General features: G+C 41.9%; 1 protein-coding gene across 3 annotated transcripts; it reads right to left on the bottom strand.

The window, feature by feature from the left end:
- Positions 1 to 1,199: 1,199 nt before the first annotated feature.
- On the bottom strand, positions 1,200 to 18,373 carry FAM204A (family with sequence similarity 204 member A). Of its 3 annotated transcripts, none has more exons than XM_068166124.1 (8): positions 18,322 to 18,373; positions 17,307 to 17,594; positions 16,274 to 16,364; positions 15,695 to 15,728; positions 15,127 to 15,226; positions 13,268 to 13,357; positions 2,086 to 2,192; positions 1,200 to 1,721 (listed from the first exon to the last, which is right to left on the bottom strand). In XM_068166124.1, the coding sequence occupies exons 2-8, from the start codon at positions 17,556 to 17,558 to the stop codon at positions 1,670 to 1,672; spliced, it is 726 nt and encodes a 241-aa protein (XP_068022225.1). In that variant the 5' UTR covers positions 17,559 to 17,594; positions 18,322 to 18,373; the 3' UTR covers positions 1,200 to 1,669. The 3 variants fall into 3 exon arrangements, with proteins under 3 accessions (XP_068022225.1, XP_068022223.1, XP_068022224.1); XM_068166122.1 differs by having other exon boundaries at positions 1,201 to 1,721; positions 15,127 to 15,229; XM_068166123.1 differs by lacking the exon at positions 18,322 to 18,373 and adding an exon at positions 17,853 to 18,173 and having other exon boundaries at positions 1,201 to 1,721; positions 15,127 to 15,229.
- Between the last annotated feature and the right edge of the window lie 7,061 nt (positions 18,374 to 25,434).

Below are 25,434 nucleotides of genomic sequence, written 5' to 3'. Positions count from 1 at the left end.
ATTGGATATTAGGAAGTTCTTCACTATCAGGGTGGTGGAACACTTCTGCAAGTTGCCCAGGGAGGTGGTTGAGGCCTCTTCCCTGAAGACATTCAAGATGAGGCTCAGCAAGGCCCTGGGCAACCTGACCTAGTTGAGGATGTCCCTGCTGACCACAGAGAGGTCAGACTGGATGATCTGTAGAGGTCCCTTCCAGCCTGGACCATTCTATGAAACATCTTTGTTTATGCAAGTAACCTTGTAGGTTACCTTTATAATCACTTTACTAAGAGATATCACCTGCTTCCTTCCACACCAAAGTTCCTGAAGTTAATGTAGTTTGTAAGCCCTGGTGCGAGATTTATGATGTTATACTGCAGAAACCTGTTTAGCCTCTGATTTACAATCCTGGCAATTGCATTTGACTCTGTCATCATAACTAATTGCAGCTAACTGCAGATTACCATACTGCAAGCTCTCATCTTTGTGAAAGAAATATGATGTTGTGCTAAAAAACACAAAAGAAAAAGCAAAGAACCAAATACCCCGAGGGCTAATGAACAAAAATGCACTATTCCACACTGGACTGGAAACCTAAACTCTTCAAATTGGTGCCATAAAACTTCAAATTGCTATTTGTTGGCAAGTTGTTTTAGCCTCAAGTACTTACATAGTAAATCACCATTACACTAATACCATACCTTTGCCCTGAAACATATTAATCTTGGTTAACAATAACTGACATTTACATTACCAATTCAATTCAGGCATTGTGGTAACTAAACGTATTTGCAAGAGCTTCGGGGAGGAAAAGTTCTTAGTTCTGAATGTGTCTTTTTCACTGAGAACAATTCTGAAGGAAGAGTATCAGCAGTTCTTGTTAAAACCTTATAAATTAGGATTTGAGTGTTTTATCTGCAAAAATCTGACTTGGAGTAAAACCTGCATTTGTTTCTTGCACACAGCTCACTGCACAACATAGTATTTCAGATGGTTTTCAAGATGTCTTTTCCTACCTGTTCAAAGAAAACAGAGGCATTTAAAACTTGAGGTCCTGGGAAGGAAACGAAAATGGGAACTTGAAATATTCTGAAGAACATGGCACCAGGACATGACAAATAGTACCAGATCCTCCCAAAAGGAGGAGGATGGATGTCATCAGCCAACTTTTTTTCTATTTACTAAGCCAACTTTTTTTCTATTTACTAAGCCATAAATGCATAAATAATAATGTTTGTAAACAGGTAGGGTAGTTTCTTTATTTAGTGCCAGCAAAATTTCAACCAACCATAGAAGCATTTTACTTGCTGCATGAAGTCTGTTTAATCTCAGCAGAAAACTTAGCCCTCTCCATACAACCAAGTAGTATAACTGAGTGCAGCACAGAACATATTTGGTCCAAGTATTTCAGTCCAACTTCAGAGAGTTCTCTTCCAGACTCCAAACACATTCTGCTATGTATTAGATTTTCAGGTTTTGGAGAAAAATAACATGTTTAACACAGCATTGGTGTTCAGGTAGTATTTTTCACTACATTATAGGAGAGACAGAACCAGACACTGCAGTCTCATGGTATTAAGAAACATGGAGTTTGAGGTGTTGTATTTTGTGTAGGGGTTTTTGTGTTCAGATTTAAGAAAGATTCTTCAAGTAAAACCAAGTATTTGCCTCCTGAGGAAAACAGGATGGGCTACATGTACCCCATGTTGCTTTTTGTTTCCCATCTCTTCTTGGCTTCAAATCTGAAATACAGCACAAAAACCACATTAGAAATTATGAGTGTTGTGTGTTTTGGGTACTAAACCATACCATTCTTAACAGCAAAAATAAAACCCAACTCATTTTTAATACAATCATAGAAGACATGAAGGCAAACCTTTCCATATAACCAATGCATTCATTCTGGTAAAGCTTCTGTATTTAAGCCCTGATACGCCGCTAAGAAACCCCACGGAAAAAACAAAACCCAACCCAACAAGGTTCAACTAAACAAATAAGATTAGTACAAGCCTATTTCAACTAAGAAAACATTTAGCTGAGATTGTATTGTATACACTAAGTGGCAAGGAAACCACAAATGTTTAATTCTGTACTCAAATGACTTACCCCCAAGCAAGCTTCTTTTTCTTTCGAGCTTCTTGGGCAGCCTCCGCTTCTTGCTTGGCTTTCACAAAGTTGCGGCAAGCAGCAGCTTTAGCAATTTTCACACCGAGCTAAGACATAAAAAGCAACAAAGGGAAACTGAATAGATGCAAATGGCTCACAGGAAATGTAAGCCTCACAAATGACTTGGTCTGATATTGTTTTTCAAAAGTCTCCAGATCCTAAAATACCTTTCAAATATTAGGTTGATGCTGTGCTATTAGACTGGAAGCATGAGAATATCTTAAGAGAACTACAAAAGGAGTGGGATGCAGGGGCAAGCAATCCTTTTCACCAGATCCTTTGTTTCCAAGGAAAGCAAGAGGGGAATACTTAAAAAACAGGCTAAATATATGGACATGCATTCACACAAGCAGCCTCCATTAGTAAGACCAGTCTGTGCCCTCAGCTGTGCTAACACAATAGTATCAAGTCTGACCAATATGGAAAACCACCCAAAAAGAGTTTCATACAGGAAGAACTGCTACTACCACCCATTTTCCAGTAGTACCAGTAGTCATGTCTTAGTCTGTCCAGAAGGTAAATGAAGCAGTGTCCTTAGAGTCCATCTGACATTTAGTCTTCACATTTCCAGCTTGCAGATTATTAGCATGATAATATGCATGCTTTTCAAATAAGGTCATTAATAGGCTGTAGGTGATTACCACTTTGCTTTCATAAACTTACACTCTGAGAATTAAGTTCACTGTAGTGAATGTCAAGGAAGGCAATCAATAATAAAGCATAAAAAGGTGGAAGAAGGTGCTGTGAACTATGACCAGATTATCTTCCATGATGTGCACTGTCCACTGTAGTTACAATTTGTGATTGCTGTCATGACTTGACATTATCTGGAACTACATTATGAATTACACAAGAATTTGGTTACCACTTTCCTCTAGGACAAAGAAAGCAACGCATTTCACTGACCCTGCTACAAACTGATGTGGACAAGCAGGTTTTCTTCCTATGCACTCCAAAACCTACTGACATTAGCCAACATGTTTCTGAGTGGGTCTTCTAAACTTCCCCCAAATTTCATGGGCATATCAAACAAGAGAGGTATGAGTGACTGAAGTGAAAGAACACTCCAGCAGTTTGGTTAAATTGTGTCATTAATGGCAATGTGCTTCAATGCTCTGCAGCAACTAAACAGGCAATTCTTATTTACAGAGGAGGCATTTCATCCATGGCATCATAGAACTGTTAGGGTTGGAAGCAACCTCAAGGATCATCAATGCCCCCTGCCATGGGCAAAGACACCTCACACTACATCAGGTTGCCCAGAGCCACATCCAGCCTGGCCTGAAAAACCTCTGGGAATGAGGCTTCCACCACCTCCCTGGGCAACCTGTTCCAGTCTCTCACCACCCTCATGGGGAAGAGCTTCTTCCTAACATCCAATCTGAATCTATCCATTTCTATTTTCTATCCAGACAAGGTAACAGAACTCAGGAATGCACCTTCAGGTGCTGATGCACCAACACATCTTCAACAGCTCTGCCATCAAACACCTACCCTGTAGGTAGGTTGATACTCTGATAATGCTGTTAGAAATAAAACAAGCCAGCACCACTACAAGCTACTCCACCTGACAGTCCTTTCAGAGCTCAACAAGCAAGCAGCCCTTCTGCACAAGGCTTTGAGAGTCTACATGCAGGCAGGCAGTAGGCACACCAGTTTGGGCTTTGATTGAGGCTCTGGTGATGCAGCCAAGAGACAGAACATTTTTAAAAGGAAAACATGCAAAGCAATACTAAACAAGTTCTTCACCTACTGTTTGCATGTGTTAAGGTCATAAATATGTGCCTATGGAATCATCTTGATACTCAAAGTAACTGATGTGACCAGACATTTCAATACCTTCATAGCATTAGCTACATCATTTTCCCCCCGCGCACTAACATTTCATATAATCAGTAATTCAATGCCAACTTCTGAACTGCCAAATCTCAAGTCAAAACTCAGAGCTTAACATTCTCTTACTTGCAGTGTCACTTAATATTTAAAGGCAGCTATTATGTTTAATATACTTGCAGTATGAAAACACTTCAGAAAACTCACCTAAAATACTAAAATGCCTGTGTACCTGTTAACAGGACTAAATTATTAGCTTAAAAAAAGACAGCAATCTTGGTAGCTGAAGCCACTCAATCAGCAGAACCATGCCACTCCTGAACTGTGTTTTGCCTTCTAACATACTTGAAAATTAACTCTTACTCCATGATCAATAACAGTATGTCTTTAATGTATATTGTAGCAGTCTATTGAACACACACAAATATACACACAAGTGAGATGTAGACAAGTGCTGCAGGAAAACCTATTGAACTGTAATTCTTGGAAGGCAGAATGACTTCTTCCCTCCTTGAAAAATATGGAAAGCCAAACCACCACCAAAAAAGGGATAATAATATCCCCTGTAGTGTATGCAAAAGTAAAAGGAGAAATACTTTGCAGCAATAATGTTATCATTTCCAGGCTACAGAGAGTCAAGTTTTCAAGACATGAAAACAAATATGCTGCATGTAAACAAACAGCCAGATTTAATGTCTTCTGCTGCTGCTGCCCACACCCAGACATAAATCTTCACTCCCTCTGTTTCCCCCAAAGGAAATTCATAAAAGCTTGGTCAATGGGTTCTACAGTCAGAAAACCCCCAACATATCAGGTCATCAGATAACTCAATAAAATGCAATCTTAAAAGAAGTAAGAAAGCATGAACAAAAAAAAATATATACAACAATTTCTTGTGTAGTCAAAGTATCAGCATTTTCCATATAGAACATCCAATATTTTGCTGCATTTTAATTAAGGTGTCTAAACATTATCACAAAGAACTGCAAATTGGTCAGAGCACGCAGTAAGGAAAATTAAGCTCTAAAGGCTTTTTATCACCATATTTCAGGAACCAAGGGTGTAAAATGTTCTAATTTGGGATATATTAAAAGCCATAAAAGGTCTTTCAAAAAGATTAATGGTACTTTGCTTGGATTTAAGATAAGGGCTTTAGCTGGTTGGAAAAGCAGGGCCCTGGCTAGACCCTTGAGGCATTCATCTTTACAGCCACTTGGAAGATTTGTAAAAGCGTCTGCATAACCTCAAGCAAACGCACTGCGACATTTAGGGTGGGTGGGTTTTTTTTTTTATCCCCCCCCCCCTTCCCCTCCTTTTAAATTCCTTTCAATTTTACAGGTTTAAAAGTGTGTAAATCATATTGGGCAGTAAAGCTGATCTAACGGTTCATCCTTCTACCACAATGTATGTTTTTAAAGACAAACTCAAATCAAAACCCGCCCCGAACCGACCAGCTTAATTTCTCTCCAGGGCAAAGACCTTCCCATTTTGAAGTTGGCCAATAATTGTGGCAAACATCTTGCTCTAGAGGTTTAATGCAGCAGAGATGGAAATTCCTTACCTGGTCCTTTCCCCAGCCCCCATGCATTTTCTACTCCAGTGAAATTGTTGCCTGGCCACGGATTTCTCGAGCCTCCCTGGTTTGGGGTTTTTTTTTAACAGTTTGGAGGCAACACCAATTATCATACTTGAAGTTTTTATGGAATAACAGGTCTCCATGAAACAACAAAAAAAAAATACATATATATTTGTGCCACTGCCTTTTGTTCTTTAATTAAAGGAAAACAGATGTTTTCTGAAGTAAAGCGGAACCATTACTGGAGTACTTAAAGTGTTAAGGTCTTTAATTTTTATATCAGTTTGGTCTACAATTCCTGATTGTCTTTACTCAAGCTCAACATTAATGTCAAGCAAGTTACCTAGGAGACGAAAGAGATCAAAGAGACAAAAAACCCTCAAATGTCTGATTAATCAAGCCTGCAAACAGCTTATTTCTTTTAGCCTGCATGCAAGTATGAAAATGAGATTCTGGGAGCCGTACATTGTGCAGATTTGTTCATTCTTATCAGAACAAAGCCAGCGGCAGCTTATTTCATGGATCATTGGCACTGTCATCAGTGCTACACAGAACGGGTGACAGCTCCTCATTTTGAGGCTTGAACAAAATTAGCAAAAAGTCGGCACAAATTAGCCTCTCATCTTTTTAGTAATATGACATTATTCATTTACTTTTTATCCAATTTTTAATTTTTTCCTTGTCAGCTATCCCTTTCTAGTGTTTCTCGCACTGCATCATAAAACACTTTCCCCCCCACCCACCCACCCCCAGCGAGCAAAGAAACGGCTGAAGTTGAAAATAGCATGCAAAGTTCAGGCAGAAGAGTAAACATTTTTTCATGAAGTTGCAGCAGAATCTACTGTAACTGCCAGAAAACTTCCTCGAGGGGGGGAAATAACTAAATAAAGAAAGAATCAAACCTTTCAACATCAAATAGCACAAGGCAAAGACTTTTCATTAAGATAGGGCTGTGCAATGTAAATGCTGAATGATACAAGCAATGAGACAACCGGTTCAAGAGCTCCTCCAGAAATATTTGGGTATGATGTACATAAATGCTAAGCCTTACAGAAGCCCTAACAAAACATCTATATTCAAACAGGTCCCCAAACACCCTGTGATCGTAGCAGAGGAGCCAAACAGCCTTTTAACACAGTGCTACAGTTTCTCATCAAATATGAATCTAGTTATTTCAGGCTTGCCTTCAGCAACGATTTTCTCCTTTTATGTTATGGAATGTTATCCATTGCTGATGGTATATAAAATCTATAAAGCAAACAAGAATGCTGAGTGGGGTTTTGCAGTGAAAATTGTCCCCTTTCAATGGTGGGCTCAACTTGCACCATCAAAACACTTTGTAACACCTTTGTTGTATTTTTATGCCCCGCGTTACAACAGCAGATTCTATTTGGCCGGCACGGGAAGGGAGCGAGGGCAGGAAATTGTTCCAATATTAAGCTCTTTGCCAGATTTAGACATTTAAATGCAAGCAACTTCTTCCATTCATGAGAAAACACAGCATTAAAAAAAAAAATTAACTGTAAGCTGTTAGATGCTTTACACAGCCCCCTTGTAAGAAAGGCAGTTTTAAAAAAAGAACTGTAGTACTGTTTTCAGCAATTTCTTTATCTCTGTTCTTCTAAGTAAGAAAGCTTATTAACAAGCTTTGAACTTAAAATCACATTTACAATAATGTGCCATCAACAGTTTTATAAGCTAATTAGAAAAAAAGATTAATTAATGACTGGCTGCTAATAAAATGGCAATCATGAAGAAAGAAACCAAGGGTGCTAAGCTTCAACTACCACCAATTAAGAGCTAATTACAAACAAATTATATATGTGTTTTGCTGTGGGCTTTAATTTACTAAAATGGTTTTAATTAAAAGAGAAAACATGCTGATTAATTGAACTGCAGAAAAAATCTACAGTATAAACTGTGCTTTGTCTGTCTCTTTAATTAGACTTGTAACATCTGAAATCTTTTTTTAAGGTTTGTTAAGGAAAAGATATACATAATTAAGAGAGCATAAGAATGTAATTCTAGGTGATAACCCTGCCATGTTCCAAAGGTTAAAAGCAAACAACCTCAATGAAGAGAGAGATTTGGAAGCACCTCTGCTAAGTGTTAGAAAATCCTTCAGAGATGATGAAAAAAAAGAAACTTTTTTTCCCCCCCCCCCGCTCCTTCCTCCAGGTCCTTCAACAGGCAAAGCTTCCAAGTTAATTGGTGCTTGGTTACACTCTGGATGAAACTGCATCAATCTCTTCAGGTACCTGAAGGCACTGTGATGAATTGTGAGTGCTGCACAGAATCATGAAATTCTTTTACCAACAGAAGAGCATCCAGCACTATAACCTGTCCATCTGAAACAGTAATGTGTGACCTCATCATCAACCACATCCCAGCCACATTTCCAAATGGAAAACAGCTTCCAGAAAGGTTCTCAATGACTGTGATACACAACCTTGCTCACACAGCTCCCACTCCACAGTACATGGCTAAGGGTTACCTACAGAGAACCGATATGAATCTGATCATGAGAAAATGGCCAAAACTCATGCAGCAAACGTTAAAGACAACAGCAGGATTGATCTTGCCGTAACATGAAAATGACAGTCCAGTAAATGGCAAATTAGTTTTGTCTGTTAGCATACAGATCCTTCATTTAAGCTCGATTACAACACCACAGCTTTCCTGTAAATGGCAGCTTCTTAAAAATCTTTCACCAAAATGCCAGAAGCCACTAAGCTAAGCACTTAGGAACAATGCTGTCAAGAAGCCTGAGCTATTTAGAGACTTGACAACTACTCCAGTAATTTAGCACACTAAATCACCAAATATTTCAGAGGTTCCTTTTGACAGGTAAGTCTAACATGGTCAAGATTATTTTATAGTGTTCAGGTTACAGTCCTCAGGCTAAAGTTCTCTTAGACAATGTGGCACCGACCGACCAGGCAGTTAAGGAAACCACCAGCAAATGCAAAGTTTGGGGTTTAGCCAGATTAGTTCTCATAATGCTAAAGCCGTAAGAAATCTGCATTCTGCTTCTTGAAGACACTGCACAACAATATGAGCACAAAAACACTATGAAAATCTTCTCTCTTTTTTTTTTTAAGGGGAAAAATAACTTGGAAAACACTTTCAGGTTTATATATTTAGAGGGATGGGGTGGGGGGAAAGAGGAAATCTTAAAATTGTTTAATTAGGAAAATAACTTCCACAAGGATCACTCCAAATTGAAACTGATTTACAAGGAAATGAAATTACCACATAATACCTCCAACTATGCACACTGTTGTAATTATCAGCATTTATTCTGCAGAAATAGCTATGCAGATCCCCACAAACACAATAGAAGCAAACAATGTACGTTTCAAGATACCGTTCCAGGGCTTTTCAAAAGCTGACACAATTCCAAGTGTCTTTTCCCAGCTACACCTGCTACCATTAAATCTCAATTACCCTACCCAAAGCATCACCAAGACCACCACTTTATCTCAGCCCAGCTAAGTGTCCACATGCACTTCATTCAGATTTTGGGGGGTAACTCCTACATTAACACTTCTGTTGACATCTCTCAAGTGAAACAAGTCATCATTAAATGCAGAGCTTGACCAACAGCTTTAGGTATGCCATTCTACATGCAAAATGTAGAACTTTGAAACCTGAAGGACTCTGCCAATGCTGAAAGCACTGGGATATTTATGACAAAGCAACTGGATTACAATAAGAAACCTTAACTGTGCACATTATACCATGCACACTGCAGTGAATTGCTAGCTATTTAATACCAACAGCACTATGTTGTAGGTATGAAAGAAATAATTTAGTTTAACAGTGTGTTTAAAACCCACAGAGAATTAAAACTAAGCAGTATAACCCACCTGCATTATGTTGATGCTCACCACAGATTTATCAACAGAGTATTGACCTTACATACTCTAACTGCACCAAAGCACTGAGATGCTCCAGCTAGACTGGGTTCTAGAAGCAGCCTACCTAAAGCAGCACAGATCCTGATGGCCTGCATTTTCTGTACAATAAAATGCAGACGTGTCTGTACTCCTTCAGGAAACATTTCACTAATAAAACAGAATTTTGGGATTACTAGAACTCTTAGAGGACAACACCACCCCACAAGTGAACACGTAGGGGGGTGGCTAAGAATGCTACATCTGGAGATCTGCTACCCTGATGACTAACTCCCAAACTGCTATCACTTCTCTAGTCCACAAACTAGGCTGACAACAGGAGACAAGGGATAATACTCCATAGTAAAGGTTGGCAGAGATTAGACTGAATATCATCATCACAGAAATACATTTTTTAAGAGAAATGCAACTTGCAATGAAAAGGATAATGCATCTCCAGCTAGTCTCAACAGCTACCCATGAATCCACACATGCAGAGCCTCGTGCACAAGGAATCCAAGCTCTAAAGCCTCAACACCTCAAATGCTACCACCTTAGGAAGTTTTGTTTTCAAAATCAAATTAGCATCTGAGCATATCTGTCAAAACAGAAGAAAGCAACAAATAACACATTGCCCAAAGTCTCATTTACAGAAGTACAAGAACATGTTCCCTGAAGAACTCGCAACAAGTCGCACAGGGAAACCAAAGACCCAAACCCTTGCAGCAGCATCAGTTAGGCTTTTAGGATGTAAATGTCAGTGATGCACTCACAGCTGCTAGATTATGCATATTGCCTAAATCACCCCTGATTTTTTTCAAAAGGAATCTGATTTTTGAAAACCTTTTCTTACTGTGTCATGATGATACCATATTGTCAGGGACATTTTGGCATTCCTTTGCCTCTTCTGACATGCTTTTACTGCCGTTCCCATCATCTGTTTATTTTTGGCTTCGTTTTTCTAAATACTGAAGCTGCCCTATCAGTTTCACAGGCTTATAAATGTTATACATCAAAAATTAGTTTCACTTATTAAGGCAGGAAACGGCTTTAAGAACTCTGGGATCTGTGCCTCAAAGCAAAAGCTTTATCAGCAGGTTCCAGTCACTGCTTCTCGCGAAAGAAAATGGTGCCGATTAAAACCCCCCACACCTGATTTCAAAAGGAACACCTACCCACTGAACATTCTTCACAGGGCTGCAAGGGGGGGGCTGTACCCCAAACAGAAGGCAGCTGCGTCTCACACGCTCCCTGCCCCCAACCTTGCCAACATGGCTCAAGAAAAACCAAAGCTACACATAAAAAGATGAGGTTGAGAGATAAAAGAACAATAATTCATCCCTTTATTTCTCCAGACTTCTGAAAAGTGGTGCACTTCAGTACAGTCACAGCACACAACTCCCTCACAGGGCTGTGGTGGATTTGGAAGTTGAAGGGAAACAAACAGTCACATATTTTAACTTGCTTCTGAGAAGCATTATGTAAAATGAGTTTTAAAAGGCACATTCTTTCTCTTTGCAGTTTGAAGCAGTGAATCAATACCATACAGTCCACAAGAAGTATTTTATACTCGCACTCACATACAAACCAATGGGGTTATTTTAAATCAATCCCTTCCATTATCAAATCCTTTTCCAAAAGTCAGTTAGAAATACCACCTCAGGACAATAAGTATTTTCAAACACCCACTTAAAGAAAATACAGCTTCTCAGGAAGAAAAAGGCATCTTGCAGTGGGAAATGGGGCACATCTTTACACCATTTTATCACATGGATTCTGCCTCGACAGAGCTCCTCATGAGATCAAGTCAGAGCCAGTTGAGTTTTCCTTTTTTCCACATGCTATTTATTCAGATAAAGCCACTTAACCAAAACCAAATGGAGGCTGTGAATACTAATAATGTTTCAAGCATTTTGTTTTCAGAATTACAACATGCTAATATTTGAAAGTCAACAATTTGGAGCTAATGTTCCACAAATAATAACACGTTGCCGGAGCACCTGGGATACGCTGGATGTTGTACAATCCCATGGCTACCAAAATCAGATAACAGTTTATCATAAATATTACAAAACCTTCAAACTTCTTACATTAATTTGTTTTTGTAGTCAAACAATCTGCACTCAAACCTCTCTATGTTTTATTGATTATGACACTCTAACCACTTTAGAGTGGATGGGATAATGACATTTGTGAAGGAGAACAGCGAGTGTTCTTTCGCGCTGTACACGAGAGGTAACGTAACAGTATCACAGGCAGACTTAAAGGGAACATCAGGACACAGTCCTACCACTGTCAATAAACTGCTCTCTCTGCAGATTGAAGGTTTTGTGATCATTGGTGAAAAGGCAGATAATAGGCATTAGAAACTGCCCTGAGTGACTCAAGGCAGGAGATTAATGATTGTGTAAGAACACACACTGAGGAGCAGTTAGTTTTACCTAACCTCATTTACAGAACCTTACGACCTTTACTTCCCATTTCAGAAGCCACCTGTTTTTAAAGCCACCACAGTATTGTAACAGATTGCATTAAACAGATGTAAATCTGCCATTTCACATTAAAGCTTTGCCTGAAACCCTGTGCTTAAACATTTTAGATATTTGGCTGAAAATGAGAAGTATTCTGAATTTTTCTCCATGCTTTTTTAATACCTTTGAACTCTGCCAGTACATAAAGTGGACTGAAAATTTCTCATTAACACTGAAGACAGGACATGCAAGAGAAGAATGAAAGACCAAACAATTGTAACATAAATCTGAAATATTTATCATTTAAATTAGATAAACCAGATTGCTTTAAAACAATAGCTTCTCCACTCACCTCAAGTAGTACTTCATTATTTTTGGTTACCTGGCTTCAAAACTATTCCAACTAGCTTTTTATTCTACATTTCTTCCTTTGCATTTCCTCCCCAAGCATAAATGGTACTGGGCATAACAGCCTTCATGGATTTCAGTTACCTACTTCAGCTACTACCACCTACCACAGGTGCACCAATTCAACTGCTACTTATATGAACCTCCCATTACCAGAGGTTATCTCCACTTTCAGTACTTGCTCAGCACCACATAGCAAACCAAAGGGTCCCCTTTTTGTACCTAAGAGCAGCATAGCCTTCATGAAATTACTCAAGATACATTGAGTAACATGACAATAGCTTGGAAAAAAAAGGAGTTACACTCAGATGGTTTATTTTTCCCACCCAAACACACATTTCCATACTAAAATTAAGGAGGAGGAAAAGAAAAATCCATTCATTCTATAAACCTAATTCTAAGCAATGTTTGACACCCACCTGCTCCCACTCATCTTCAGAATTCTGCCAGCTATCAACTCCTGAGGTACAATTTGAGTGTATCTGTCCTTACTTAGGGATGTCTTGCTTTAAACTTGATAATCTCTACCTTTCTTCAGGCCTCCCAAGCCTACCGGGGTGGGAATGCAAAGAAAGCTGAAGCACAGGGAACTGACAGGAAAAAACCATCCTGTTTACTTGGCTTCTGACATGCAGAAAAATCACAAGCTCCATAGAGGTGGCTAGTTACTGACTCCTCCAACTCATGGAGCCAGCAAGAAGGCTTTAAAACCAGGTTATTTGGGATTGTGTATGGTTGTATTTTCAGTTCTCACACACAGCTACAGCTGTCCGAGTGTTACTAGATCAGCAGAAAAATCCTTCAATCACTGTCAGAGATCTGATTAGGAGACAGGAAAGATGCCCCAAACAATCTTTAAAGCTATTTTAGTTAGATTTTTTGGTAAAGATGGACAAAACTAAATGTTTCCTCAGAGCTTTTCTTAGCAGCCCACTTACCTCACGAATGGCTAATCTATCACTCAGCTCCTCAGCCTTATCAATGTCACCTTCAGCCACAGACTTCTCTATGCTAAGTTCAAGGCCAGACTAGAAAAAGAAAAGCACATATTTTTTTAGGACAAGTGAAGGAAGCAAACATTTAAAAGTCAGCAGCTCCTTTCTAAACACACTTCTTCCTTAAAATTCTTCATTTCAAGACACTGCATAAACCTGTAATTTCTCTGTAACACAAATCACTTTGTCTATGTATTGTAATGGACAGTCTAATTATGAATTCACTGAAAGGCTGCCTGAGCACAAATCATTGCATTAGTTCCACCTTATGTGCAGGATAATACTGTAGGTTAAAAAAAATTACACGGACTAGTTTATGCCTGTCACAATAAAATTTCATCTGAAGATCTGGCTTATCTCTTCCATCCCTGGAGCTTTCTAAACCAAATATGCAATATATGTGTCAGGTAATATGAAGAATGGCAATTACCACTGTATCGTTACAGTTCCAAGATGTTATCTTTCCCCAAAACCTGAGTTCTGGCACTGAGCCACTCCACTGGGCTAATAAATTGAAAATTCTAGCAATCCTATGGAAAACAATGAAAAAAAAGCTTCAGAACTTAACCTCTGGAAATGAGAAAATAACCTTTATGGTCAACACTATGGAAAGTTCTGTAATGGCAACGTTCAGGAGTAAAGTAACAACAAAATGAGAAGTATTTACTGGAAATTAACAGCTGGGATACTTCTGAAGGAGTACAGAAAGGTGGCACAGAATTAGGCAGTGACTTCAGAATTCCACCAAAAAAAACAACTCCTAAACAATCACTGTTATGACAAAGTCAACTTACAGCCTCACTGGTTTTAAATATTACTGCCAGTTTGGTACCATTTACTTTCAAAGATAAAAAGCAAAAAAAAAAACAAAAACAAAAGGCAAACAGAATTCTTGAGAAAGTCATCTACAAACACTGCACTTGAATTGTTCAGGTGGAAGCTGGGGGGAAAAAAAGAAAGGAGCTCACAATTGGTAGCTGCAGTGATAGCCAGTTCTGATGGATGTCCTTTCTGACAACGAGATTTAAGTTCCACAACCAATACAATCCCTGAACTTACATGGAGAGCATCTGCATTTTACACTTTGGGCCTCAATACTGATCTATCCTGAGCAGTTCAATGACAACCAAGCACCCAGCTAAAGGGAAAAAAACCTCAGAAGCAAACACTGTCTCATGCCTTGCATGAAGAAACTTACTTCAGGCGAATGAAAAATAGAAAACTTATCACAAAGGAGGCTGACTGAAGAGCTGGTGTCACAGAACTTATAGAGGCCTTTTACTAGACAAAGAACAGAACAAACAGTGCTACAAGAAACTCATAATGAGTCTAACTTGGCCATAATGTTGCAGCAGTTACTTCAAATATGATTAGTTACACAACAATGTGTGTTATAAATCCAGTAAGACTGTATGGTTAAGTTTGACCCTCTAATTCCTATTGCACTGGTTTCAACTGAAGCATTTACATGAGATTTTAAAGTTAGAACACAACTAAAATAAAAACCACAGAAAACAAAACAAAGTCAAACAATGCCTATGAAGTCTTATGTCTTCTGTGACTACACAGATAGAAAACAAGGACAGATCTTGGCTCAAAGGAAGCACAGCACGGCCTTTCGAGTGTGACTCGTGTGATATCTCAATGGAATTCATTACAAATGTGCAGAAAACTGTACTTGCTCAGAGTGCCTCCATCATTTAGGCACTTTCAAAAAGTCTCAGTTTTACTCCTGTCTTAGTCCAGGCTGAATCCCTTTATTGCCACACACAAGCTGACATTGCTTTTGCATCAACAGTCACCTTTTGTGGAGCCTTGCTAGCCGCAGGGGATTCAAATCTATCATTGATTCCAAAGTATTGTGTAAGTTCTTTCCATTTGTCTTCATTTGCCAGCTGTTGACTACTAAAAACAACAACAACAAGAAGTCATTAATATAACTAGATCCCTTTCTACAACTTGTAATACTTTTTCCAAACAGAAAGAAATTCTTCCATTTGGCAGACGTGCTCTTTTCACCCATTCACAATTTTTAATGGAAGTGATATTAGTTATTCCTTCTATACTGCAAGTGTAATGCCACAGTCTTGAAAGCAAGCTTGCAGACAATTAGATACACTTAGGGATAACATTAGGTCCATTTTAAGTCGCATTAATTAATACATTTCTGTATTTTTTTTTAGTATCAATAAATTCCATTAAGCAATCCCTGGAATCAAATTCAGCCTGTCTGACAGACACTGAACAGCTTCATCAGCTATTTTACATGATGTTCCAAGTCAGGCCTTGGCTATGCACCTGGTTGAGCTTTTCACAGGTTCTATCCAATACTAAAACAGACCACTGATAATCACATTGACTTGGTTATACCTCTTAGTCACTTCATCATTCTTGTTCTGTTTTTCTAGGAGAAAAAAGAAAATAAAACCCAGTATTACACAGTAATACTCTACAGCTTCCAATGAAGTTAGCAGAACTCTAACTGGTCCCATTTCCTTAGAAAGATTGACACACTGGCATTTAAACCACTCAGCTCTAAGACTTTCCATACAAAGAGCTTCCTACAATCCCTGTGAAGAAGTTCCAACCAGAATATACAAAAGCATGCTTCACAGAACAACTGAAAAACACTTAGCCATTATAAATTGCCATGAGCTGGGTAAGCTCTACCTCCTTCAAAAAAGTACAAAATGTTTGATGTGAACTTTAAGTAGCAGTTTATAACCTAGTCCTACAAGCAATGTATAGGACTGGAAAAATCAAATCCTAGGTAACAGCTAGAATAGATCTACTCAGCCACTCAATGCTTGATTAAATATATATACAGAGAGAGAAAAAAAACAACCAAAGGCCAAACAAAAAAGCCCACCAACAAGCAGCTCCAACTTCCAACATGTCTGATATTAATTCCATTTGGAGAAAAATCAATCCTGTAGTTATATAAAGCACCTTTCCTGCGGCGCTTTCTCTTCCGGCTTCTGTTTGCCTGATTTGCTTGGGCCTTCATTTCACGGTGTTTCTTCTGAAGCTCCACAAATTTCTACAAGATGAAGAAAAGGCAAATCAGTATTTTTTAAATTTCTTTCCCATTTAAAAGATGATTACTTCATGAGCTGAGAAATGTTGTTCCCCATACCTTATTTATCCACAGCCCTTTGCTGGAACTACTACGTTACAATTCGTGCATGCAGAACGCCCAACTCTAGTGCTGTCAAACTGGAATTAGCTCTAATCTTTCAGCACATCTCTGACTTTCTGCCTTCCCCAGATCCCAGAGCTACTCCAACCCAAGTGTTTTCTCATGGGAGATGACACTGAACGCAGTTATGCTGGGTTTTGGCTCCTGAGCTATTCCACTCATTGCTATCACCCAGCTGGTAGTTTGCAATCCCAGTATCACTGACAGCACCATCCTTGCACAGCAGGCTACATACAAGGATCAGTGGATAGAGGAGAGCAACTAGCTTTTACCAATTCTTATTTTGACTCAAATGCTTAAATCAGACATTGCTGTATTATTTTTTTCCCCCCAGTCTTTCCATGCAACAGGAAAATCATGAGATTATTATCCAGCTAGGAGTCTGAATACCTGCAGCCAACCCCTATATAAAGCAGAAAGGCACAGAGGTCTGCTTCACAAAGAAATAACATCAGGCACTGCTGGTGATGTGCATCTGTAAATCCTTACTAATGCAGAAAGCAGTTACAAAGAAGCTCAGAGCCCACACACCACTGAAACCACAACTCTTTAAGCAACTGTATAGCTAGCCAAACATCTCCCTGTGCACTTTCAATCACCACTGCACAGGCGGGGGGGAACCCAAAAGCTACATTCGCTTCCTATCTAAATTCCTCTTCACCTGGCTTGAAATAATCTGAGGTCTCATTTTATTTCATCTTTGTATATTGAATATTCAACACCAAGTTAGTTAAGAAAAAGCATTTATACCCTGGACATTTAGAGAATTGTAATGATACCCACATTCCATATGTTTAAAGGAACTCCAGAAGGGCAGGTTTGAGACTCATTTTCTGCATCTGCCACTGAGATCACAACGGGCTCACTGCTGGCACTACTTTCAGGTCCATTCCCTTGGAATTCAGAAAGCTGAACTGGTATAGTATCTTCTTTTGCATCTTCCTTTGAAAAGGAACTATGCAGTTCATCTCCATCATCAGAACTTAAGTCAACATCACTTTCATTCAGTCCTGGAGGTAACAGTCCACTCCACATCTTCCAGTTTAAACAAGTCCAAGCTACCTAAAGTCACTGTAAAGACACCATAATTACATGCACTTACCCATTTCCAGATAAAAATACAAACAGTCAACAGAAAATAATAATAATAATAATAATAAATACCAATATGCACAATAAGAATCACTTAATTTCTCCTGAGGAAAGTAACCACCACCAGATGTTTTAGACAAGATTATAAAGCTTCTAATACTTACTCTTTTGACAGAAATAAGCGGATTTAAGTACACAGGTTGAAGTTATTAGCCCACAACCCACACACACACACACCCTTTTTTGTCCTTTTTTTTCTTCCTTGTCAGTGAAAGTTTTATCACCTCCCATTTGTTTCTAGCTGCTTTCAGCGTAAGGGCGATATTGCAGCAAATGCCTCCCGTCCCTCTCCACGGGCAGCTGCGCAGCGGGTCCAACCCTTCCACACCATCGCTTCCCAGCACAGCACAACCGCCCATTCTCTCCACCGGCAGGCTGACAAAGCCGGGCACGAACGAGTCCCGCTGGCCACGGAGGGAGGACGGAGAGAGACGCCTGCTCGGGGACGGCGGCAGGCCCGGAAGGCGAGGGCAGCCCGCTCCCAACGGAACGGCGTGAAGCGAAGCACCACCCTCAGCCAGGGTGAGGGGACGCAGACGGTCCCTTCAGCCCCCCACAAGCCCGATGCACTGCCGAACAGCCCGCGCAACCCCCACCTTCCCTCGCCCCAGCCCTGACGCCAGGACTTCCCCCGGGCCGTGTTTACCTGGCCGCCATCTTGGCACCGCCGGAACACCCCGCCCGCTGATTGGGCTCTGCCCCGCAGCCAATCAACGGGCACTTTGCTGCCCTGGGCCCGGCCCCTCTAGCCACCCTGACAAGCGGGCGGGGCGCTGCGGAGAGGGCTGCCTGCGCCGGGGCGAAGGGGAAGAGCGGCTGCACGGGGGTCTGCCATGGGGGCTTTGGAACCCAGACACCTCCTCCCTCGCAGTGAGGTTGCTCTGGGAATACAGTGCAAATTCCTCGCACTCAGCAGGGCTCCAGAAGGGTCTGACGGCCCAATATGCGCCAGGTGGTGGTGTCATAACTGAGCAATGCCCTAGAAGAAAAACCACTGGCAAGTTTGACAGTAGTCCTAGTTGCTGTAAAGGAGTGTCTATTCCAGAAGTAAACCGTGAAATTTACACAATGCCTGAGTGTTTCTGCTGAGGCAGAATGCTTGGGGTCAGCAGCCTTGCTCTTCGAGGATGAAAAAAAGTCCTTTTAAAGTTCCCACTTGTATTAATGTGGTAAAGAGAACACTTCCAAAACCTCTAATCCCAGACCTTGCAAGGTTGCTTTGTGGATCCTTTTCCAACATCAGAGCTTGCATCTTCCTTGGACTGCTCCAAGAATGTGGAAAAGCTCTTAGAAACTCAAGAATTGTAAGCCAAACAGCACAGTGCTAGGTGCTCCAAAGTGGAACAGGATGCCTGTGCTGAGCGTTCAGGAAGGGACTTGCCTATTTGGAAGCTTCTTTTAGACCTTGTCCTTTCATAGATGAGACAAATGAAACAAGCAAGTACTTAGTTGCAGCCCGAGCATGATTGACAGTAACACAGTACATTAGAGGCTGGAAGGGACCTCAGGGATCATTGAGCCCAACCCTGCCACCAAAAGCAGGATCACTTAGGGTAGAGCACACAGGAATACATCCAGCTGGGTTTTGAAAGTCTTCAGAGAAGGCGGCTCCACAACCTCCCTGGACAGCCTGTTCCAGGGCTCTGTCACCCTCACTGTAAAGAAGTTTTTCCTGATGTTGAGGTGAAATCTTCTATGTTCAAGTTTGAACCCATTGTTCCTTGTCTTAGTACTGTGCACCACCAAAAAGAGCTTGCTCCCCTCCACTTGACACCCACCCCTCAGATATTTATGCACATTAATGAGATCCCCTCTCAGTCTTCTCAAGACTAAACAGCCTCAGGGCTCTCAGTGTCTCTTCATAGGGGAGATGCTCAAGTCCCCTAATCAGTGAAGCACAGCTGTAGCACCTGGAAAACAAGCCACTAGTGCTCACTGACCAACATGACTGATAGCATGCATGTAACTGAGGTGTGCTGTGACCTTTCTGGTGTGTGTGAGGATACAAGGTGTTTGAGGTGGAAGGAATCCGCCTGGTCGTGGCAGAGGTTCCACTTGCAGCTCTGTGCTGCTTGCCTTTGGTATGGTGCATAGGGTCCCCCTGGAAATACCTTGTGCTCTTGCCTTCCTGAGCTGCTTGATGAGCAGCTCAGGAAGAACATCACAGTATCACAGTATCACAGTATCACTTAGGTTGGAAAGGACCTCGAGGATCATCGAGTCCAACCTATCAACACAGACCCCATGCCTAGACCATGGCACCAAGTGCCACGTCCAATCTCCCCTTGAACGCCTCCAGGGTCGATGACTCAACCACCTCCCTGGGCAGCACATTCCAATGATGAATTACTCGCTCGGTGAAGAACTTTCTCCTCACCTCGAGTCTAAACCTCCCCTGGCGCAGCTTGAGACTGTGTCCTCTTGTTCTGGTGCTGGTTGCCTGGGAGAAGAGACCAACCCCTTCCTGGCTACAACCACCCCTCAGGGAGTTGTAGAGGGCAATGAGGTCACCCCTGAGCCTCCTCTTCTCCAGGCTAAACAATCCCAGCTCCCTCAGCCTCTCCTCATAGGGCTTGTGTTCAAGGCCTCTCCCCAGCCTTGTTGCCCTTCTCTGGACACGCTCAAGTGTTTCGATGTCCTTCTTAAACTGAGGGGCCCAGAACTGGACACAGGACTCAAGGTGCGGCCTAACCAAAGCAGAGTACAAGGGCACTATGACCTCCCTGCTCCTGCTGGCCACACTATTCCTAATGCAGGCCAGGATGCTATTGGCCCTCCTGGCCACCTGGGCACACTGCTGGCAAGAACATCTTGCATCTGAAGAGGAACAGGAAGGAAGGCACAGGGAAATACAAGAAAAATGTGAAAGAAAGAAAAAGGTGAAGGGAAATGTGTCTGAAAGATGGGAAATTTGTTAAGATGATTTCTGAGTGATGTTTTTGTAGGCTGAAAGCTAAATCTCAGTATCAATACTTCTGAGAAAGGAATTGATGATACCAAATCAGGACACCAGCAAGTTATGGGCAACCGGTTCAGCTATGAGGGGAATGAGAAAAAGGCAAAAGGTTAAGAGATCCAAAGATGGGTAATAAGATGGATAATAGGGCACACAGCTTTGAGTGGATCACAGCTTCTAGGATTGGCTGTGCACAGAGGGAAAAACGAAGCACCTTCCTCGTGGATGGAAAGCAGATCTTCAGATCCATTTCCTTTTTGTATCTCAGTTTTACATTCTTGGATTCATTTCTAAAATCAATTAATTCCGTAAGCAATCATTTTTTTTTCATGAACTACATGTAAATTTCACACTCAGCTTGCTAACTAGATTTTCCTCTCATCTGGGAAATCAATTTTTAAGAGATTTCTTTTATTTACACTTCACAATGGATTGCATTTGGTATACAGATGAGTGGCAATTGATAAAATGTATTGGTATTGGATATTCACTGCCATTCAGGCTAGATGTGAGGAGGAGGTTCTTCACCATGAGAGTGGTGAAGCCCTGGAATGGGTTGTCCAGGGAGGTGGTCGAGGCCCCGTCCCTGGAGGTGTTTAAGCCCAGGCTGGCTGAGGCTCTGGCCAGGCTGATGTAGTGTGGGGTGTCCCTGCCCATGGCAGGGGGGTTGGAACTAGATGATCCTTGTGGTCCCTTCCAACCCTGAATGATACTATGATACTATGATTTGTTCTTTCAAGGTGTTAGACCATTGGATTGCATATTGTCTTCTTAGTTTGAGCTAATTTGAGAACACTCCAAAAATGGAAGGATGTGTGATATCTTTGTGATTGGAAATTTCTATGTTTGGTAAGGACTTTTCTAGAAGGCAAGGTTAATTTCACAATTATATCAGTGACACAATTTGTATCCCAACACGGTACTCCTTATTTAATATCCACAAGCCAGTTTGTGGCACAGATTGACACAAATTAAATGCTCACATGTTCACCTGCATTTTATTTTTATCACAGAGTCACAGAATTTCAGGGGCTGGAAGGGACCTTGAAAGATCAGCTCCACCCCCCCTGCCAGAGCAGGATCACCTACACCAGATCACACAGGAATTCATCCAGGTGAGTTGTGCATATCTCCAGAGAGGGAGACTCCACAACCACCCTTGGCAGCCTGTTCCAGTGCTCTGTCACCCTCACAGGAAAAAAATTTTTCCTCATGTTTACATGAAACTTCCTATGCCTCAACTTCCACCATTGCCTCTTGTGCTGTCATTGGGCATCACTGAGCAGAGCCTGGCTCCATCCTCTGGAGACTCACACTGCACATCTTTATAAACATTGATGAGGACAATTCTCAGTCTCCTCTTCTCTAAGCTGCAGAGCCTTCAGCTCCCTCAGCAAGTTTGCTGATGACACCAAGCTGTGTGGTGCAGCAGACAGGCTGGAGGGAAGGGAGGCCATCCAGAGGGACCTTGACAGGCTGCAGAGGTGGGCACAAGCCAACCTCGTGAGGATCAACAAGAGCAAGTGCAGGGTCCTGCATCTGGGTCGAGGCAATCCCAGGCACAAATCCAGGCTGGGCAGTGACTGGCTGGAAAGCAGCCCTGAGGAGAGAGACTTGGGGGTGCTGGTGGACAAGAAGCTCAACAGGAGCTCTCAGTGTGCACTTGCAGCCCGCAAAGCCAATCAGATCCTGGGCTGCATCAGGAGAAGTGTGGCCAGCAGGGCAAGGGAGGTGATTCTCCCCCTCTACTCAGCTCTGGTGAGACCCCACCTGGAGTACTGTGTCCAGTTCTGGAGCCCCTATTACAAGAGGGATGTGGAGGTGCTGGAAGGTGTCCAGAGAAGGGCCACAAGGATGATCAGAGGGCTGGAGCACCTCTCCTATGAGGACAGACTGAAGGAGTTGGGGCTGTTCAGTCCGGAGAAGAGAAGGCTCCGAGGTGACCTCATTGTGGCCTTCCAGTATCTGAAGGGGGCTGGTGAGGGACTTCTCAGGATGTCAGTTAGTGATAGGACTAGGGGGAATGGAATGAAGCTGGAGGTGGGGAGATTCAAGCTGGATGTGAGGAGGAAGTTCTTCCCCATGAGAGTGGTGAAGCCCTGGAATGGGTTGTCCAGGGAGGTGGTTGAGGCCCTGTCCCTGGAAGTGTTTAAGAGCAGGCTGGATGAGGCTCTGGCCAGCCTGATGTAGTGTGGAGTGTCTCTGCCCATGTCAGGGGGGTTGGAACTAGATGATCCTTGTGGTCCCTTCCAACCCTGAATGATACTATGATACTATGTTCCATTCCCCTAATCATCCTCTTGGCTCTGTGCTGGACTCTCTCAAGCAGCTCAGTATCTTTCTTGAACTTAGGGGCCCAGAACTGGACACAATATTCCAGATGCAGCCTCACCAGTGCAGAGTAGAAGGGAAGGAGAACCTCTCTTGACCTACTGGCCACACCCCTTCTAATCCACCCCAGAATGGCATTGGCCTTCCTGACCACAAGAGCACATTTCTGGCTCATGGTCATCCTCCCATCCACCAGGACCCCCAGGTCCCTTTCCCTTTCACTGCTCTCCAGCAGGTAGGTCCCCAAGCTATCCTGGTGCATGGAGTTGTCCCTTCCCGGGTGCAAGGCTCTACACTTGCCCTTGTTGAACTTCATCAACTTTCTCCCAGCCCAGCTCTCCAGCCTGTCCAAGTCTCTCTGAATGGCAGTGAGAATAATTGCAAGTTCATTGTAATTTTAAAAGCCAGCTTTCAGGATGATCTCCAGTTCTTCTGCAAGAAATCCTTATTTCTTACAGATTCCTCTGCAAGAAAAAACAACAGCAACAAAATAAAATGGAAAGAGCTCCTCCCTGGTTTTCAGCAATCCAGAAGCATTTGTATTCAAGAGGTCAGGGATTGCAGTGTAAAAAGAGATTGTTGTCTGGTTAACAGCACATGCAACTTGCTGCTTTTCTGTTAAAACAATGTGCAGGGTCTTTTCATCTGGAAAGAAAGGAGTAGGCAGCACAGCACTGATGTCCCTGCATCAGATTTGTCAGGACTGCTATAGTCACCAAAACTTGATCAAATCATGAGGATTTAATAATCTGAACTGATTAAAAATAATCTGCTTTATTTCCTTTTGGTCAACTGATTTAACTTCCTTTCTCACTTGAATTCTTGTCCTGGAGACCTGCCAAACAATGGTTCTTATGAATGAAGCAAGTAGTGCCTCTGAGATTCCCATGGAACATCCGCCTAGTGTAACATAAGAATTACAGGATGGATATTTTTTATGCTGTTATTCACAACTGCTTGAGCCTTAGAAAGGAGGCTTACTGCAGTTAGATGTAACATCAAGGGTAGTTTGAATCTTTCAAGATCTCTCTCTGTTTTCAGGTTCTAGGATATTTTCTCATCATCTCTTGTTTCCTATCTTTACTTTCTGCTGTTGGATGTTGACCAACACTACTTGGAGTCTCAGTTGTTATAGCTTCCTTTGTGAGATGTATTGCCTTGTGGCAAGAGAAATGTCAGGTTCCTGATATGAGAATCTATGTAGAGCAAAGCATGTGGTCTGCTCAGCAATTTGAAACAGTACCTTTGAGGCTTCATCTTGCTGTTGTGACTGGGAAGCGGCCCAGCAGAGAAAGGCTTGAGCCAGCAGTGTGCCCAGGTGGTCAGGAAAGCCAACAGGATCCTGTGCTGTATCAGGAATAATGTGGCCAGCAGGGCCAGGGAGGTGATTGTCCTGTTGTGCTCAGCGCAGGGGAGGTCACACCTTGAGAACTCTGTTCAGTTTTCATGCCCTCACTAGAAGAAAATTATTGAGGTGCTAGAGTGGGTCAAGAGAAAGATGATGAATCTGGGTAAGGGTCTAGAGCACAAGTGTTATGGATAGTGCCTGAGGGAACTGGGATTATTTAGTCTGGAGAAGAGGAGGCTGAAGGGAGACCTTGTTGTTCTCTGCAACTACCTGAAAGGAGGTTGCAGTAAGGTAGGGGTTGGTCTGTGCTCCTCAGTAACAATTGATAGGATGAGAGGAAATGACCTCAAGTTGCACCAGGGGAGGTTTAGGTTGGCTCTTAGAAGAAACTTACTCAACTGAGAGAGTTACCAAACACTGGAATAGGCTCCCCATGGAGGTGATTGAATCATCATCTGTGAAGATATTTAAGTAGATGTGGTTCTGAGGGACATGTTTTAGTACCAGACTTGGAAGAGATAGATGATGGTTGGACTCCATGATCTTAGAGGTCTTTTCCAACCAAACAAAACAATTCTATGATTTTAGTGTGGGGTGACTGACTATTAGTGTAGAGCACTATGGCACTTCTAGTTCATGCTGTCCTGAGAATAGAATAGGATAGAATAGAATAGAATAGAATAGAATAGAATAGAATAGAATAGAACAGAACAGAATAGAATAGAATAGAATAGAATAGAATAGAATAGAATAGAATAGAATAGAATAGAATAGAATAGAATAGAATAGACCAGGTTGGAAGAGACCTTCAAGATCATCACGTCCAACCCGTCAATCAAGCCAACACCACCTAATCAACTAACCCATGGCACCAAGCACCCCATCAAGTCTCCTCCTGAACACCTCCAATGATGGCGACTCCACCACCTCCCCAGGCAGCCCATTCCAATGGGCAATCACTCTCTCTGTATAGAACTTCCTAACCTCCAGCCTAAACCTCCCCTGGTGCAGCCTGAGACTGTGTCCTCTTGTTCTGGTGCTGGCTGCCTGGGAGAAGAGACCAACATCTGCCTGTCTGCAACCTCCCTTCAGGTAGTTGTAGAGAGCAATAAGGTCACCCCTGA

Source organism: Melanerpes formicivorus, unplaced genomic scaffold (genome assembly GCF_026170545.1).
Source record: "Melanerpes formicivorus ecotype bairdi unplaced genomic scaffold, bMelFor1.0.p_v2 SCAF_97, whole genome shotgun sequence".
Classification (NCBI taxonomy): Eukaryota; Metazoa; Chordata; class Aves; order Piciformes; family Picidae; genus Melanerpes; species Melanerpes formicivorus.
Note: the sequence above shows the minus strand (reverse complement) of the source record. Positions and strands in the feature narration are given on the sequence as shown.